Source organism: Eufriesea mexicana, unplaced genomic scaffold (genome assembly GCF_001483705.2).
Source record: "Eufriesea mexicana isolate 0111107269 unplaced genomic scaffold, ASM148370v2 scaffold385, whole genome shotgun sequence".
Classification (NCBI taxonomy): domain Eukaryota; kingdom Metazoa; phylum Arthropoda; class Insecta; order Hymenoptera; family Apidae; genus Eufriesea; species Eufriesea mexicana.
Window position 1 is genome coordinate 10,008 of NW_016908568.1, and position 16,805 is coordinate 26,812.

The window sequence follows — 16,805 nt, forward strand, 5'->3', positions numbered from 1 at the left end:
CCGCTCTTCTTGTGAGATTTTTTTAACAATGTTTTTGGTAAAACACAATCCCATCCTCTAATATATACTGTAGTACTATATACGTCGCTTAAACGAAACAAAGCTTCACAACAGCCATATACTAAATACTTTGATGACTGTACTCCAAGAATCTCTGCCAACATGTTAATTACAATTGACAGCGAATATTCTACATTTGGATGATAGTTCATTTTTTTATGAAAATTCAAAGCTGCAAATGGCTGTATAGATGTATTTATAAAGAATTTTTGTTTCTCTTGACAAGAGGACAATTCTACGGAACTTCTGGTTACTGCACTCAAAAATTGTTCCGTATATTGCACTGCTTTTCGCGTAATGACGTCATTATGGGGCTGTTGGAAATGTAATAAAGGAATACTCCTAAAAATAATTACATTAATCACAATGTAATCATAAACATAAAAATAGTAATATAATCTTGAATAATTACTTTACAATAGCATCTGATGCTGCGTGTCTAATTCTTTGATCTTGATCACCTAATAGCGTTACAATAACATTGATAAAATGTTCTTGGAACATTGATCCACCACTTATATGTTCTATAGTAACATATGATATCTCACTCAATAATTCCACTAATTTAACTTTTACCAGAAAATATGGATTCTTTACTAGCTGAGGTAATGCTGTTAACACAGTTATTCCATGTTTATTATCAACAGATTCTAACAATTCTGGTAGACATAAACTGAATGCTGTTAATGTCTGTCGACAAGTAGTAGAAGAATCATCTTCTAGTCCCTATTTAAGAAAGATGGATGTAAACATTTTCAAGCAATTGTGTAATATTATAAGTTTATAAATCTTAATATAAAAGAGTATATACCTTCAAAAGTAATTTAATCAAATTTTCTAACGATATAATCCCACGTTGTTTCTTATTTGTCATTTCTGTTTCAAATTTTTTAAAAGATCCTCCATATTGAGTATATATGGATTTCAGAAATGTACCAATAATAATTGATATATTACCCCTAATTTGAGGATCTGGATGATTTGCAAACAATAAGATATCCGTTATCATTTGTTCATTTTCGGTAGAATTTGATTCTTTGGCAACAGGCATTAAAAACAAATTCGGACAAAGTTTTAAAATATATGCCACACAAGTTAAAGCAAGAGATTTTACACTAACGCGAAAATATTTATCTGGTATTACATGACCAACATTGCCAGTTAAGAGGAAAGATGACACCAAATAACGGCAACAAAATTTTAAAGGTATGTCAGGATCTGTAAAAGTTCCAACGTCTACTTCCCGTAACGAAAAATCTAAAGAAAGTTTTTTAGGCGAAGCAATCGACGATGCGGTTTCTTCAGTACAGTCCACTTCTTTTGCTTCATTTTGTAAATTTGTATAAACTTTCTCTGATTTTTCTATTTCACTTCCTACATCACTACCTTCTTCGACTGTTTCATCTGAAATGATCACAATCACACAATTATTTGTATTTATTACAATAAATACAAGTATTTTTTAAATGATATTAATCATCCTTATAGTATACATTTTCTCTTACTATCAATGACTCCAATCCTCAAACCACTGTAATTTTCTAAAATTTTTCCTTTCATTTCTATAATATTATTTGTACACTCCTTTGAAATTTGCAAATTTTGCATCAGAGGAGGTATAGTTTCAGAATCCAATATCCACTTTTCTATCTTTGGATTTATTTCAGGTATATCAGAATCAAGTAAATTTAAAGTATAATCAGAGTTTTCTCCACAAGCAGTTGCAGTGCTAGATGTACTTGCTTGACTTAATGATAATGTCATTTCATTTTGATTCAATGCTATTCTGCTATGTGTTATACCTTGACTTGATAATAATAATGACACTACAATTTTTGGTGGTGACTTTAGAAATTGAGTCAGTGTTTCCAAAACTGCATTTATAACATTATGATCAGAATGCCATTTTGCATAATGTAAGCATAGTTCATAAATTAGTAACAAACTATCTGCCTGAACTGTATCATCATCTTGAACATCAGAATGATTACATATATGTGGTAAAATTATTCTTATACAACCAAATATACCAATAATAGTTGCTATACGACTTTCATCCTCATTTATAGGCATTACAATACCTATGAAAAAATATTATTTAATTAGTAAAAAAATATTACATGTACCTATGTAATATTGTATTTATAAGTTTACCTAAAAGATGTTTTAGTACATAATTTAAAAAACACTGTGGTTTCCTGCAATTCAGACATGTTGTCAAAATCATATTTGCTGCAGCTCTACGAAATGCTGCTTGTACAGAGGATACATTTTCAAAGAATGCTTTTAATAATGTCTGGAAGAAAGGAATAAATACAAGTTCTTAGTCATATTATAAATACTGTGTCATACGATAAACATAAAAACTTACCTTGACATCATTGTCTGTCATAAATGGCCCTAATACTTTCATAATTAATGGTAGTGATTGTGACAATGTTTCTATTACAGATTCCTCAGAACGATGTGCAATAGCTACTATACATGGTATCAAATTAGATACATATGCTTTTCCTCTTGTAGGACGAATCATATGACTAAGAAGTCCAAATCTCCAAAGAGCAGCTCTTAATGTTCTAGCGGGTCCATTTCTTTTTATTTCATTATAAAGTTCTATTTGAACTTTAACAATATTACTATCAGCCATTGCCTTTCAAATAAAATAGTTATTAAAACACCTATCACAGTCTCATTATAATCACTAATAAAATTATAAAATATAAATACTATACCCTTATAATTTTATTTAATGTTTCATCTGCTACCATTCTGATATCAGATTCATCATCATTGCACAATGTCAATAAAGTTTCAATCGAAAGACTAAGTACCTGAGGAAACTTGGTTCCTGGTTTGACACTTGGTGAACATATTCCTTCTGTTATTGTCATGCAACATGTTAATTTATCTTTCCTTTTATTGAAATAAAGGACATATTAAAATTTTTAACATAATGAATTACACAATTTCTACTAATTTTTTAATTTAATTATGTACATATTAATTTTATAAATAAAAACAATATGCTAAACAAATTATAAAATATGCGATAACATATATTGAAATATGAATTATATAAATAAAAATAACGTATTCATTTGATAAATTTTTTATTGTTATGTACATACGATTATTTCAATTATCATTAAACGAGAAAAAACAATTTGTTCTTGTACCTTGCACTCGAATCTGACAGAATAGTGTTTGATTCTTGAGCTGATTTTAAAGCTTCTATAGCTTTCAATACGTTATTTAATGTTGTCATTTTGTCAAATATTTTTTAACAAATCGTTTCCCACTTTCTACAAATCAATGAGTTTTAACAAATTACATTTTGATAATGTAGGCCGAATTTATGACAGACATCTATCTCGTACATATAAAACTACATGCTGTTCGGTACCATATTTATTTGTGATTTAAACGTCACACTGAAACCAATTACTCACAGACTTTAATTATACTATAGAACAAGGCATAAGAAAATTGGTGAATTAGACGTTTAATGCGTATTTGCCATTACTTTTAAAAGAAGAACCGCTGTTTAAATACTAACCATATCTCTCTATAATAACGGATAAAATGAATATCATGTACGTATAATACTTATTTTGCTCAAAAACGTGGTAGCAATGATAATTTGTTTAAGCCACATCAATATAAAGCAGAATAAAAAGAATGTTTATATTAACTTTAATTGAGTGATGTAATATGAAACAGCATGAAACGGTGAATATAGTGTACCATGTGTAATATCAACGAATACAAAAATAAGTGTTCGTAGATAATTCAATCGATCAATTTTTAAAAGTGTAATATAGTTAATAATTCATATAACGTACAAGTTATTATAGGACTTTCTATTTTATTTGTGCACGTTCGGTAAAGATGACATACAAAAATGACTTAAAGATAGTATTTGAAAGGCAAGTATAAGATTGGATATCATATCCAAAATCAACATCGATAAAAAAATATTTAATTTAACTCGACTATAAAAAAATACAGTTAACCTATTTGTTATTCGATTTTCGAGGTAGCCATTTTACATTGGAACATTTTGATTACGTAGAAAACTCGAAATTTATCCGAAAACGCATTTGCCATTGTCAATGCAACGGAAATGCATCATTTGGGCGGTTTAATTTTTAATTCCTTTTCTTTATTTTTTTTCCACGAACTGTGTAAATTTGTATTAATATTAATCGCGTATAATAGGTAAATAATACACTAACAAAATTATAAATTGTAACTTGTAACATTTAACTTGTAACGGACTTTGAATAGTGTTAGTGGATGAGGTGAGCGAGTTTCAGTTTCTTTTACACCATACGTTGTCGACTGAAGAATTATAGGGTAGAAGCAATATTAGTCTTCGTTTTAGTCAGAGTAATTTAACAGTTTAAATGTAAACTTTTAAATTTATCCATCAATAAAATAACATAAAGCACCGTTGAAACAGTCTAATTTTTACAATGTCTTATATGCAACCTATTAAACATTTTCGATCATTATTTGGTGTAAGAACAATGGTTACGACTGAAGAACAAAGGTTTGATTCACATAAAGAATTAGTTTTAAATAGTTTTTTCTTACATTTATTTCGTTAAAAAATTAAAGCACGAATGTTTTCTTTGCATGAATATTATGCATTATTTTTATCTTCAATTTTTTCTTAAATTGTACAATACATAATTATTTGTTAAATTTTTTAATTACTGCTATGTATTATTTATTAAAATAATAAATAATTTTTAATTGTTTTGTTGTGAATGAAAATATATTCTTAGTTAGGTTAGATTGGAAAAAACGCTATTTAATTTATTTCAATATTATAAATTTATTGTTTATAATTTCCAGAATCCTTAACAATTTTTGGATGTTTAAATATGCCAGGCTGTGCAGCAGTTGGCTGCAACAATCGTAGTGAAAAAGGTTATATTATGAAATGTTTTCCACGTGATCCAAAGCTAAGAAAAATTTGGCAAGAACGTGTTGCTAGAGCTGATTGGGAACCATCAAATAATTCATTCCTGTGCCACGTACATTTTGAACCTCAAGAATGGTCTATAACACAAAGTGGGAGAATTAGATTAAAAAAAAATGCAGTACCATCTATATTTACTGTAACATCTACTAGAAAATCTCCTAAAAAGAGAACTAAGATATTTGATCATAGAGGTGAATATAATATAGAATACATGGAAAATGATACTGAGCATTCATCTATTGAGCAGTTAGAAGAGAAAGACTTGGGTTTTCAGGCAATTGAAGAATCATCTATGGAACCACCGATTGATAATAATCTTAAACATAAATTTATAGAAATTAAAAAAGAAGGGAACGTTAAGATTGATACTCAAAGACAAAATATCGTCATGATTGCTGAGGATAATCTTGTTGATATTAACAGTCTAGTGAAACAATATAATCTTGAAGTTTGTTCAGATGATAATAAAAAGGAAGTTGGATTACCCTTAATGATTAATAATTCAGAAACTGCTCAACTACCAAGTACCACTGTGAAAAAAGAAATTAAGCTAGAAATTATGGATCATAATACATTTGAAGATAGTTATGATGAAATTGAGGAGAAGTTAAAACAAATTTGTGATGGTGGATCCACTGAAGATGAAAATTATAAAAATGGAATTGAGAAAAAGTTAGCAGTTCAATCAAAGAATCAAAAGGAAGATGAAGTTGAAGAAAAAATGGATACAAATAATGAATTTACTAACGATGATCAGAAAGTTGCTTTGCCTACTGATACAAGTCATGCTTTCCCAACAAAAAGTGAAATAGGGCATATGCTTACAGATAAACAAGAAAATGTTGAAATAATCTTTGGCACTGAAAGTGGAGATGAAAAAATGTCTGTGTCCCAAAATATATCAAAAATTAATAAAGTAGATAATAGTCCTTTAAAACATGATGATATAATTTCTATTAAAGATAACAAGAAAGTTTTTAATGAAGATATAGAAGAAAATTTTACTAAAGATGAAGTGCATGTTATACCAAATATAAGAGCAGCTATGAAACGTAAAAGAAGAACTAGAGAAGAAATAATGAAATCAATAAAAAAATCAATTAAAAGCACTTCTGATCAAGATGTTAATTCATCGAGTAATAGTGAATTATCTGAACAAGAGGCAGAAATTAGAAATGAATTATCTTTGTTTTCTCAAGAAATAGACGACATTAATAAAAATGATACAGAAATGGAAACTGCAAAATTTGTCATCAAAGTAACTGGTGACCCTGATGATGTGACTGACATCATTGAAGAATTATCATCTAATACAATAGGTACACAAATATCTAAAGAGTTTAATACCATTTGCAAAAATGAAGAAGATGGTACACTTATTACATCTATTATAACAGTAGTGTCACCTAAGAATCTTAAAGGAATTATTTATGGAGATTTTAATAATCCACTAGTAAAGGATGACTATGTAACCTCAACTAACAAAACATTAATAGTGAATCATTCTCCTTGTGAAGAAAGAGAGTTTGCAGATTTAAATACAACTCATAGTTCTAAAACCTACCATGCTTCATGTTTTAAACATACATGTTCTGATGAAGAAGAAAGGCATAAGATAAGAATTAATTCTCCATTGCAAAATTGCGCACAAGGTGTTCAAACTTCCTTGGAAAATAACACTGGTTGTATTTCCTCTGATTATGAAGATCTATTAGAAAGAATACAAATTCAAGAGAATGTAATTGCAAAGTTAACTGATCAGTTAATTATTTATAAAGAATTGGAAAACAGCATGAGAAATAAAAACAATGAACGTGAAATACAATCTAAAGATGTAGAAACTTCTAGAATTAATACAAGATCAAGTAATACGCAATCTTCAATTCTTAATAAGAAAAACTTAGAATCCAAACAAAGATTAATAGAAGATTTGTCAAACAGAGTGAACTATTTTGAAGAAATGAATAAGAAATTAATGAAAACTGTAACATTGGAATCTCAACAAAAAAGAAAGCTTGAAGGGCAAATTAAGCAAAAGGATAATCGAATAAAAGAACTCAACTGGAAGTTGGAGAAAGCCTCTAAATATCTTGAAAGAGCAGAGAAAAATACTAACACTTATAGAAGGAAAATGTTAAACATGCAAACTATTATGAGAAGAAGAAAACTTTTAGATGAAAAAATGAGCAAATTTAATGAAATGTTAATAGATAGCTCTAAGCAAGAATTTTCAGAAAAGGTTTTATCCATGGCAGCAGACATTAGGAAAATTTGTGGAAGAAGTGGATATGATAAGTTACTTTCTTATGGGTTTCCATTACCACCATTACCATCTTTAAGAAAGGGAATTCTTAATGAAGATATCACAGATCCTAACAAAAGTGATATGGATGAAGTACGAAATTCTACAAAAATAAGTGTTAAAGTTGAAAAAGCTCATGATACAAATAATGAATCTGAAATAGATGAAAAGGACATAGAAGTTGGTAAACCAACTGAATATGAAAGTACAGAAACTGTGACAGGAACTGTGCAAGACATTTTTGATGAAAACAATGATGGTGATGATTTTAGTACAAATGAACTGAGAGAACATTTTATTCTGCAATTAAATGCAGTTATGTAGCCATAATTTTGTACTTTAAATATATCCCTCTTTTTTACGACTTAAGGACTGTAATATTAAGATCATAAATACCTAGGTAAAGTTTCTTCTACCATTGTACAATATGTACCATTGTGCTCTTAATAATTATATTTATTGTACAGTATCATCTGATGTTCTTACTGCAAATGTAATATATGTATAAACATTATTATATGTATAATATAAAAGACCAGTTTAATTGATAAATTGCAGTATTAAATCATTGTTTACGAATAATTTTCTGCATAATGGTCTATCTTAAAATGTTATACAATATTTTTTGCTACTTATTGATAAGATTTATATTTTAGTGATGAAGTAGGAAAAACAGGTCTGCTACAAACTTGTTGATAGTGTTTTTCTAAATTTATCATTATCCATAATATCATAATATTTATGCACTAACAAGATGTTAAAAATATATGAATTTAAATACATTATTCAGAAAAAGTGATTCAGTAATTAACTATCTTATACAAAATATTGTAAAAAATGATAGTGTAACAATGCTTTTACATATTCAAATTTTATACTACCTAATTACTTAATATGATTGTTGAAAGTATTTATATTACATTATATAAGATCACTAACATATAAATAGTATATTAAAAGTATAATTATAAATTATGACAAATTATATTTACTTCATTTGGAGATATATATAAAGTAGAAGACTGTATAATAATAAATACACTTCATTACATGTGTTTATGTGTATGCGCGCACGCGCGTGTGTATTTCTTTTCTTTCAATACAATTTTTGTCAGAATAATTACAGTCCAGTGGTAAACTTGTTATTATTAACTTTTTTTTTTTTCTTTTGACTTTCCATCCTTAGATCCAACTATTTTATCACATTCACACCAAGGTGTAGTCATTTTATCACACATTAAGGAAATATTAAGGACGGTCAATGGAGTGTCCCCAATAGTCATTGCAATTGTACCTAATATTTTATAAGTAACATTATTTAACCCGGTTTGACGATCTCGTTTCCTAGTAACTTCACGTTGATTATAACATTTGATCATATCTCGTTTCCTATGGTTTCTATCATGTATATGTCTTAAAGTAATAAAAACAATACCAATAATTATGAACATTTATTTATATTAATATTTAGGGCATATATAAATTATTTATAGCGTATCTTACTTGAATGTATTATGTGTGCCAGTAGATATATTTTGTGGTCTTACAATAATCAACCCGGCTTCTTTTAATCTAACATAGAATTCATCATCTTCAAGACCCCATCCCCAATATTTATTGGACATTCCATTTACTTGTAGAAAATGTTCTCTGTAAAAATAAGTTTCATATTAAATTAATTTACACCTATTAAATAAATCTTTAAATATTTAGTATAATAATAGTTGTTATGATAAAAACCTTTTAATTAATAGTATTCCACCAACAAAAGTTGGATAATGATATCTAGGATGTAATTCTGGAGAAGATACATGGTAAGGGCCTTTATTAGGAAAAGAGTATAATAATTCATCATTTATAGGTAACAAATCTACATCATGTATAGCTATGTAATCAAACTCTTTATTAATTTCAAGGAAGCCTACATTTATAAGAGAGGCTCGATTAAATCTAAACCTATCAATCTATAAATAATATAAAAGATATTATTATGTTAAAATGATATGTTTGTATTTGTTAAAGATTATAGTGACCAGAAAATACCTGATTCAGAACAAATATATGATAATCTATGTTTTGTTTGTCTAAAAATTCTTTCATATGCGGGACAAATATTAATAATTCTTCAAAGCGATCTCGAAATGGCACAAGTATAGCTAAACGATGCAATGATTTCTTCTCAATTGAATCATCATTATTTTGCTGATTATGATTATTATATTGAGCTGATTGAGTAGTTATTTCATATTTACATTCATCTACAATTATGAATTTCTGAAGAATTATTTAAGAAATTAATAGTCTACTATTAAAATTTTGAAACCATTACAAACTTACCAATACTTATAGATGCAATACTTATCAAACATGACATAATAAACATGATTAAAATGCAAGCAAATATGTATTTAAATTTTATTATCTTCCAAACTTCCATACCGAATAAGAAATATTTAAATAGAGTATTTTAAGTTTAAAAGTATATAAGTTATTCATTGAACAGTCATATAAAGATTTGTCAACATTTCCTTGTTCTAAAAAAATTAGTAGTAGATTAATATTTTTCGTTTTTATTTACAGTGGACTGTGATTGAAATTAATATAAATCGTATTGTATTTTACATAGTTGAAAATTACCGTTGCATCGATTTGTCAAATGTAGAATATTCTTGATATCACACACAAAAATTAGGCAATTTTGTTCTCACATACTTTTTCATAGATTATTTAAATGAAAGTACTGATCAATTTTTATTTAATACCACTTTTCTTTGCTAGCCAAAGATTTATCGGTCATTGGACCGACAAAAGTACATTTTTTACACCAAACGTGCATATTTTCTAATTGATCACATTCACCATTATGACACACATCGAGATTTAAAAAACAATTTGTATCACTAAATTCTGCATTGCTTGCTTTATAGTATGTACTGCTACAATTTTAGGCAGTGTCACAAAACCTAATAATTGAAATGAATGAAGATACTAATATACCTATACCTTTGACTGACTACTTTATTGTTTTACCTACTTTATGTAACATAATTTTATTTAATTAAAAAATATTTGATCAATATTGAATATTTTATCAAAATTGACGATATATAGAGTTTATTTTTTAAATAAAGTATCAACCTGTATATTGAATTTATTTTTGATTCATATTAATTATATTATTAGTAATTTTTTTAATATAAAATAAATCCATGAAAAATGAAAAAGAAGAAGTTATATCAAATAATTTACCGTTAATTTTCAATTACATTAATAATTAGAATAAATAATATTACTACAGTTCGTTAGAGCATGTAGTAATAGTAATGGTAGTATGTATAGTATGGTACATTTGTGCAGTGCGAGTGATGGGTGTTGCCTTTCATTACAATTAATGCTTAAATAAAACAAAATACTAAAATGTTACCAAAAAATTGTATAAACATAATCTTAATATTCCTCAATTTATTCTGTTATTTTATATATGGTATACAAAATATGTTTATTTTTAAATAGTTTAGTTATTTTAACATGCTTAACGAGTAATTATTTATTATTAAAAATAAGGAATATTAAATTGTAAAAAATATGAATAGATCGACTGCAATTATAATTAATATTAATGACAATGTGTAAATTCATTTACAGGGCAAAATCTTGACAATACAGTTACATGGTGTACAATATCTGAAGCTGAACAAGATAAGTGTAATGCATTTGCAAGAGCAGTTGATCGTGAAATAGCATTTTTCGATTATAATTACATTTCTGTACAATGCAAACAAGCATCTAATAAAGAAGAATGTATGGCTCTGTTAGATGAAGAGAAAGCACAGATAACCACTTTAGATGCTGGTGAAATTTTTATAGCAGGACGCTATCATAGTTTGATTCCATTTATGCAGGAATTATATGAGAATGGTGAACATTATCAGCATGCAGTTGCAGTTATTAAAAAAGGATCTTTGTCAGATGTTCAGAATCTACATGACTTAAGGGGTAAAAAGGCTTGTTTTGCTGGTCTTGGAATGCTTGCTGGTTGGATTATTCCAATCTATACTGTAAATATGATTTGTTTTACTATGTTTTTATGTAATACATATTTAATTAAACACACATATTATTTTTTTATTTTATATAGCTTATGAAACAAGGTGGATTGGAAGTTGTTGATTGTAATAATCATGTTAAATCGGCTATTAAATACTTTGGACCTAGTTGTGCCGTAAATTCACTGATAGATAAACATAATCCATTAGGTATGATTAATAGTAATGCTACGTAATGTAAATTTCTTGTGTATTTTGTACTTTGTAGAGATTTTAAATTTTAGGTGATAATTCTGATCAATTATGTAAATTGTGTGTTGGAAAATTACCTGGAGGAAAATGTACAACTTCAGACCCTTATGCAGGATATGAAGGAGCATTTAGGTGTTTGGTAGAAGTAGGAGAAATTGCTTTTCTTGTACATACAACAGTACATGAAATGACATCAACAGCATTTGATTTTGGTATTCTTTTTATATTAGAATAAGTTACTCCTATGATAAGTTATAATATTAATAAATATTGTTAATCTTTTTAGAAAATTCTATAAAAAAAGAGCAGTTTGAATTGCTTTGTCGCGATGGTAGTAGAAAACCTATTGATGAATATAAATATTGTAATTGGGGAACTGTGCCATCACGTGCTATAGTTACATCGTCTGCTACAAAGATCGAAACCCGACGATTATATCAGCGATTTTTAGAAAAAGCAGTTGAAATTTTGGGAAAACATATGATGAGAAATTCAACTCAATTATATGATGATCATTTTGAAAATCGACCAGGTTTTAATAATAGATTTGGCGAAAAAAATTTTAACAGAAGTGAATATGCTAATGCAAATGAATATAATACAGAGAATTTTGAAAATCATAATGGATATGAGAAAGGCTATGATGGAAATGAATTGCATGAATGGGACAAGACAGAATCAACAAACATACAGCCAATAGAAACTTTCAATTTATTTGAATCTGCACCTAAATATGGAATGCATCACAACTTAATGTTCTCTGTAAATAGAATATCTTTTTTAATACTATTTTTTTTCTTTTTTTTAAATGTTAATTTAAACGGTATAACTTTAGGATTCAGCGTGGGATTTTGTTCAATTGTCCGAACAAGATCAAATATTCACGGGTTATTTAAACACATCTCTAGATCCTATATTAGAAGTACATCGTTGTCCTGTCGATAAAATGACCTTGTGTGTTACATCCGATCCGGAGATGGAAAAATGTGTAAAAATGAAGGTAAATGTTTTAAAGGATAAATATTATAGCTTCAGTAAGTATAATTATTAATGAATGAAATAATTATTAATTTCGTATTAGATAGCATTAAAAGCACAGTTATTGAAGCCAGAATTAAATTGTCACAAAGGTCATAGCCAAATTCATTGCATGCAGGCTATACAAAGTGGGTATGTATATTTTTGGTACCACAAAATTTCCCGAATGAATTTCTAAACTTATCAATTGTTTTATAAGAAACACATATATTTTAAGATAAAATTAATTTTTTTTGTAGAATTGCTGATGTAGCAATGTTAGATACTAGTGATGTATATACTGCTGGTTTACGGTACGACTTGATCCCGTTTATATCCGAAGTTTATAATTTACCAACAGCAGAATATTATGTGGTTGCAGTAGTGAAAGAAGAGGATGATAATACAGATTTAACTTACCTTAAAAATAAGTACACTTGCCACACAGGAATCAACACAGCAGCAGGATGGGTATATCCAATGGCATATCTTATTTCGAATACTTGGATCAGGGGCTATGGTTGTGATTCAGTTCGCGCTGCTGCAGAATATTTTACTAAATCTTGCGTTCCGGGTGCACTTAGTACGGAATATAATACAGGTAATTACAGTCTTCTAATTAGTCACAAAATTGATCACTAGTCTAAGAGAAGATTATATTTTAATTTATTATGTCACAGGAGTACCGTATGATAATATGTGTGATCTTTGCCACGGTGCGAGTTTTCGCTACTGTCGTAGAGATGCATCTGAAGATTACTATGGGTATACTGGTGCTTTTAGATGTTTAGTTGAGGGAGGCGGAGACGTAGCTTTTGTGAAACATACAACAGTCGCAGAAAATACTGATGGAAAACGGCGAGAGACATGGGCGCGTAATACATTTACCAAAGATTTTGAACTACTTTGTCCAGATGGTACACGTCGTCCAACATCCGATTATGTTCATTGCAATTTAGGAAAAGTGGCAGCGAATGCAATAGTTACGCGTGGTGGATATTACGGATATAACGAGTCGCAAATGAATGCTTATATAAACTTGTTTATTTACGCTCAACAATTTTATGGCAGAAAGGAACAAGATGAATATAGTTTTAGCATGTTTTACAGTCAACCACCTTATACTGACTTGATTTTCCAAGATGCTACGCAACAATTAGTAGTAATACCACCAGAAAAAAGGGAGTTTAGTGCCTATTTAGGTCCAGATTTTATGAGAGCTAGAAGAATTGTTGATTGTAATGCTGGTGCATCGGCTATAGGACATTCGATACAAGCTACGATGGTTACGATATTACTTACGTATGTATTTAGTAGATAAAAGATTTGATAAATTTTTCTATAACAAAGGAACCTTCGTAGAATATATATGTATGTACATTCAATCAAAGACATCTTAGAAAATGTATTTATCTATATTTACTAGCTTTTTAATCTTTGTATGAAATGTGTTCACAGATTAATTCTATTTTTTGTATTTCATATATTAGTATATCTTTAAATGAATGAATGTGGTAATGTGTATAGTTCTCAACAAAATTTGTATTGACATCTTGCGAATTCCAAATTGAGGATAATCCGTCCATTTTTTGAAACTTCATATAACCATAATATTTCTGCATGTAATAACTGTACATGTATCTTATGCCGTCCATTAATATTTTTATACGTATTGAATAAAGTAAGTTTATAACATTTTAGTCGTATCCATTGATTTTTCATTTTATTTAGAACCTTATGAATTGCGTATAGTCATTTCTTGTAGAAGAGTAATTTTTTAATTTTTTTCACTTCGACAGTACGTTTTTACATGTCTTTTGAATTCGTTAATTCTTTGAGTTTTTTTTTTACTATTATAAATGAATCAATAATTAATATTAATCTGGTTAAAGAGCAATAAAAAGTAATGAACGAACGTTTAAAAATAAAATTAATAAAAATATAAATAAGAACCTAAAGAAAACAATCGGACACCTATTTTCTTGGGCAGCACGATTGGCGAATAATCCTTCAATGTTGAACTCATTCTAAAATTTTTTGGCAATTCATGTGCTTTGTTAAATTTTTTTATTTGTAAACTTTTACGTGGGCAAATCGTAGGTTTTTGGTTCGTCGAAATTGATCTCTTCGCAGTGCTGTACTTTTTAGTAGATTCGTTTACCTTAAGATACGGAAGAATTAGATTAATATTATGAAATGGTATTTAAAGCTAAAAAGATAAAGTTTACATTAGAAGAGTGAGTATTGTGTTCCAATTTATATTTCACAGATTTAGGTTGCGCTAAAATATCGATGCGTCTCAGACTTTTTATATTTTTTCGTTTCTTCTTACGATGGCTCTGAAAACAAATATAGTATCTTATTCTTTGTTTATTTTTGAATGTTTCTTATTTTTAAGTTACAAAAGATTTAGTAAAACTAGCATGACATAATGAAAGTAAAATGTTTCCTTTATAGTTTACTTTCTTTGATTTTTTGTTCTGTACTAACGAATCATCGGCATTTGCTACAATAGTTGTACTTTTTACTCTCCTAGGTGCGCACCAATAAGGTTTTCGTTTGTTACCGTGCTTTTTGACAACAGATTTTGATGTTAATTCGTGTCTATCGAGTAACAAAATTTATTAGTAAGCATGAAAAAGATAGGAAAATACAAAAACAATGAATTTACTCCGTATTAGACATCTTAGAACAGAAATTTTGGGCATAGATTTCTCAAATTCATAAATTTCGTTTAAAAACTTAAAATTTGTTCACGATTACTGTTTGTTGGATCTATTACTGAAAAAGAATTGAAGTTTGCAAACATCTTATTTTACGATCGCTTCAATGTCACGCATTAACATTTAACCCTAAGTAAAATCCGCAAAATTTCCTGTTATTTTTTATAATTTACATCAAATCCTTTTAAGTCTCGAATTAAATAATAATTTCACGATCAAATGAACGATATGAACACGGATGTTTATCAAGAAAGTGTACCAAGATATGAAAAACTAGCAAAACCCAAGAAGAGAATTGATAATTCCAGTAACTACAATGTCTTCAATGTAAATATCATATATACTAATACAAAAGAAAATGAACATCCTTTAACACTTTAATATTTAATATTTTAGGTGAAACGTGGAGCATTGTCTTATCAAATTACAGATTCATTAAATAAATTAGCACAACCTAGACGAAAACTAAGCGCAAACAGTTGTAATATATCCAATCCTAGCACGAAAAGTTCTTCTATAAATACAGGTAGCTTAACAAGGATATGATAGTCCAAGTGTTATTTTCACCTTTTATTCAACATTTCTTAGTTTTGAAAACTTTTCCAACCGATTACGCAAATATTACGTTTTGAAAGTAGGTCGCTAATATGTAAGTGACAAGATATCGATAATTAAAGCTTTCGCATACTTTGTTGGAAATAGATTTACGTTTACGTTTAAAAGCGATACAGTACTAGTCGTACATTTGTTTCCTCCGATTCCTTCGATTCGGAATGTTTGTCGGAATTTTTGTTATCATTGCATCGAGCTTATAATTGCAGCATTAAGATCGTCCTTGTATGGACAACTTATATCGTAGAATTAGATTGCATGGCAGAACGTTGGAGAAAGATTTATTAAAGAGTTACCTTCAGAGAGCTCGTTCGCAAGTTCGAAATAACTTTAGTTTCAATACACATCGGATATAAAAACAACGTATGTCAGAATTCTTTGTTATAATTATATAATTGTTCTTAGTGAAACAAGGACATCACAAATTGATAAATAGTAGCGAACAGTCAAAGGACGCGCAAGAAGCAAAGAAGAAAAAGTTTTTATTAGACACCTATGCTCGCATTACCGCAGCTAGGAATAAAGGATGTTCGAAACGTTTGCACGAACTTGCGAAACCGAAACATTATCCGATTCATACCGAAGCTTACGAGGATTTCGAAAATTATTTTCAGACTATCAAGCATTATAACGCGAAAGCTCCACTTTTAAAGAAAAGATAATGCTACAAACTTTGTCACAGCCATGTAATGTAAAATAAATAATATCGAGAATACCTTGATATATATCAACTTTCATTTGACACAAACATCCGTCTCGACGAAAAACAAACGACGACTAGCTTCTTTTTTAAATCTTGTCGA

General features: G+C 28.5%; 5 protein-coding genes across 9 annotated transcripts in view; 2 read left to right on the plus strand and 3 right to left on the minus strand.

Annotated features, from left to right (window-relative positions):
• Positions 1-3,336, minus strand: part of htt (huntingtin) — a 10,183-nt gene extending 6,847 nt beyond the window's left edge. Inside the window, exons 1-8 of the mRNA XM_017896809.1 lie at positions 3,237-3,336; positions 2,793-2,973; positions 2,432-2,710; positions 2,215-2,356; positions 1,566-2,141; positions 872-1,464; positions 473-786; positions 7-402 (exon numbers count right to left, since the gene is read on the minus strand). Of these exons, the coding sequence (XP_017752298.1) occupies positions 7-402; positions 473-786; positions 872-1,464; positions 1,566-2,141; positions 2,215-2,356; positions 2,432-2,710; positions 2,793-2,973; positions 3,237-3,325 (2,570 nt within the window). The 5' untranslated portion in view covers positions 3,326-3,336. The remainder of the gene's footprint in view (positions 1-6; positions 403-472; positions 787-871; positions 1,465-1,565; positions 2,142-2,214; positions 2,357-2,431; positions 2,711-2,792; positions 2,974-3,236) is intronic.
• Positions 3,337-3,591: 255 nt separating this feature from the next.
• Positions 3,592-7,719, plus strand: LOC108545239 (putative leucine-rich repeat-containing protein DDB_G0290503). 5 transcript variants are annotated; one of them, XM_017896759.1, is made up of 2 exons: positions 3,592-3,653; positions 4,921-7,719. In XM_017896759.1, exon 2 carries the CDS (start codon positions 4,950-4,952, stop codon positions 7,674-7,676), a length of 2,727 nt encoding a protein of 908 aa, XP_017752248.1. In that variant the 5' UTR covers positions 3,592-3,653; positions 4,921-4,949; the 3' UTR covers positions 7,677-7,719. The 5 variants fall into 5 exon arrangements, with proteins under 5 accessions (XP_017752248.1, XP_017752246.1, XP_017752249.1 ...); XM_017896757.1 differs by lacking the exon at positions 3,592-3,653 and adding an exon at positions 3,919-3,986; XM_017896760.1 differs by lacking the exon at positions 3,592-3,653 and adding an exon at positions 4,316-4,361.
• A 679-nt stretch (positions 7,720-8,398) lies between these two features.
• On the minus strand, positions 8,399-9,789 carry beta4GalT7 (beta-1,4-galactosyltransferase 7). The gene is made up of 5 exons (XM_017896762.1): positions 9,690-9,789; positions 9,396-9,610; positions 9,093-9,316; positions 8,856-9,002; positions 8,399-8,765 (listed from the first exon to the last, which is right to left on the minus strand). The coding sequence occupies exons 1-5, from the start codon at positions 9,787-9,789 to the stop codon at positions 8,501-8,503; spliced, it is 951 nt and encodes a 316-aa protein (XP_017752251.1). The 3' UTR covers positions 8,399-8,500.
• Positions 9,790-10,769: 980 nt separating this feature from the next.
• Positions 10,770-13,988, plus strand: Tsf2 (transferrin 2). The gene is made up of 9 exons (XM_017896774.1): positions 10,770-10,836; positions 10,998-11,410; positions 11,491-11,608; positions 11,683-11,862; positions 11,937-12,412; positions 12,486-12,650; positions 12,732-12,820; positions 12,928-13,268; positions 13,348-13,988. The coding sequence occupies exons 1-9, from the start codon at positions 10,770-10,772 to the stop codon at positions 13,986-13,988; spliced, it is 2,490 nt and encodes an 829-aa protein (XP_017752263.1).
• A 485-nt stretch (positions 13,989-14,473) lies between these two features.
• Positions 14,474-15,352, minus strand: LOC108545235 (uncharacterized). Its single transcript, XM_017896753.1, has 5 exons — positions 15,339-15,352; positions 15,130-15,271; positions 14,896-15,006; positions 14,621-14,828; positions 14,474-14,517 (listed from the first exon to the last, which is right to left on the minus strand). The coding sequence occupies exons 1-5, from the start codon at positions 15,350-15,352 to the stop codon at positions 14,474-14,476; spliced, it is 519 nt and encodes a 172-aa protein (XP_017752242.1).
• Positions 15,353-16,805: the final 1,453 nt, after the last annotated feature.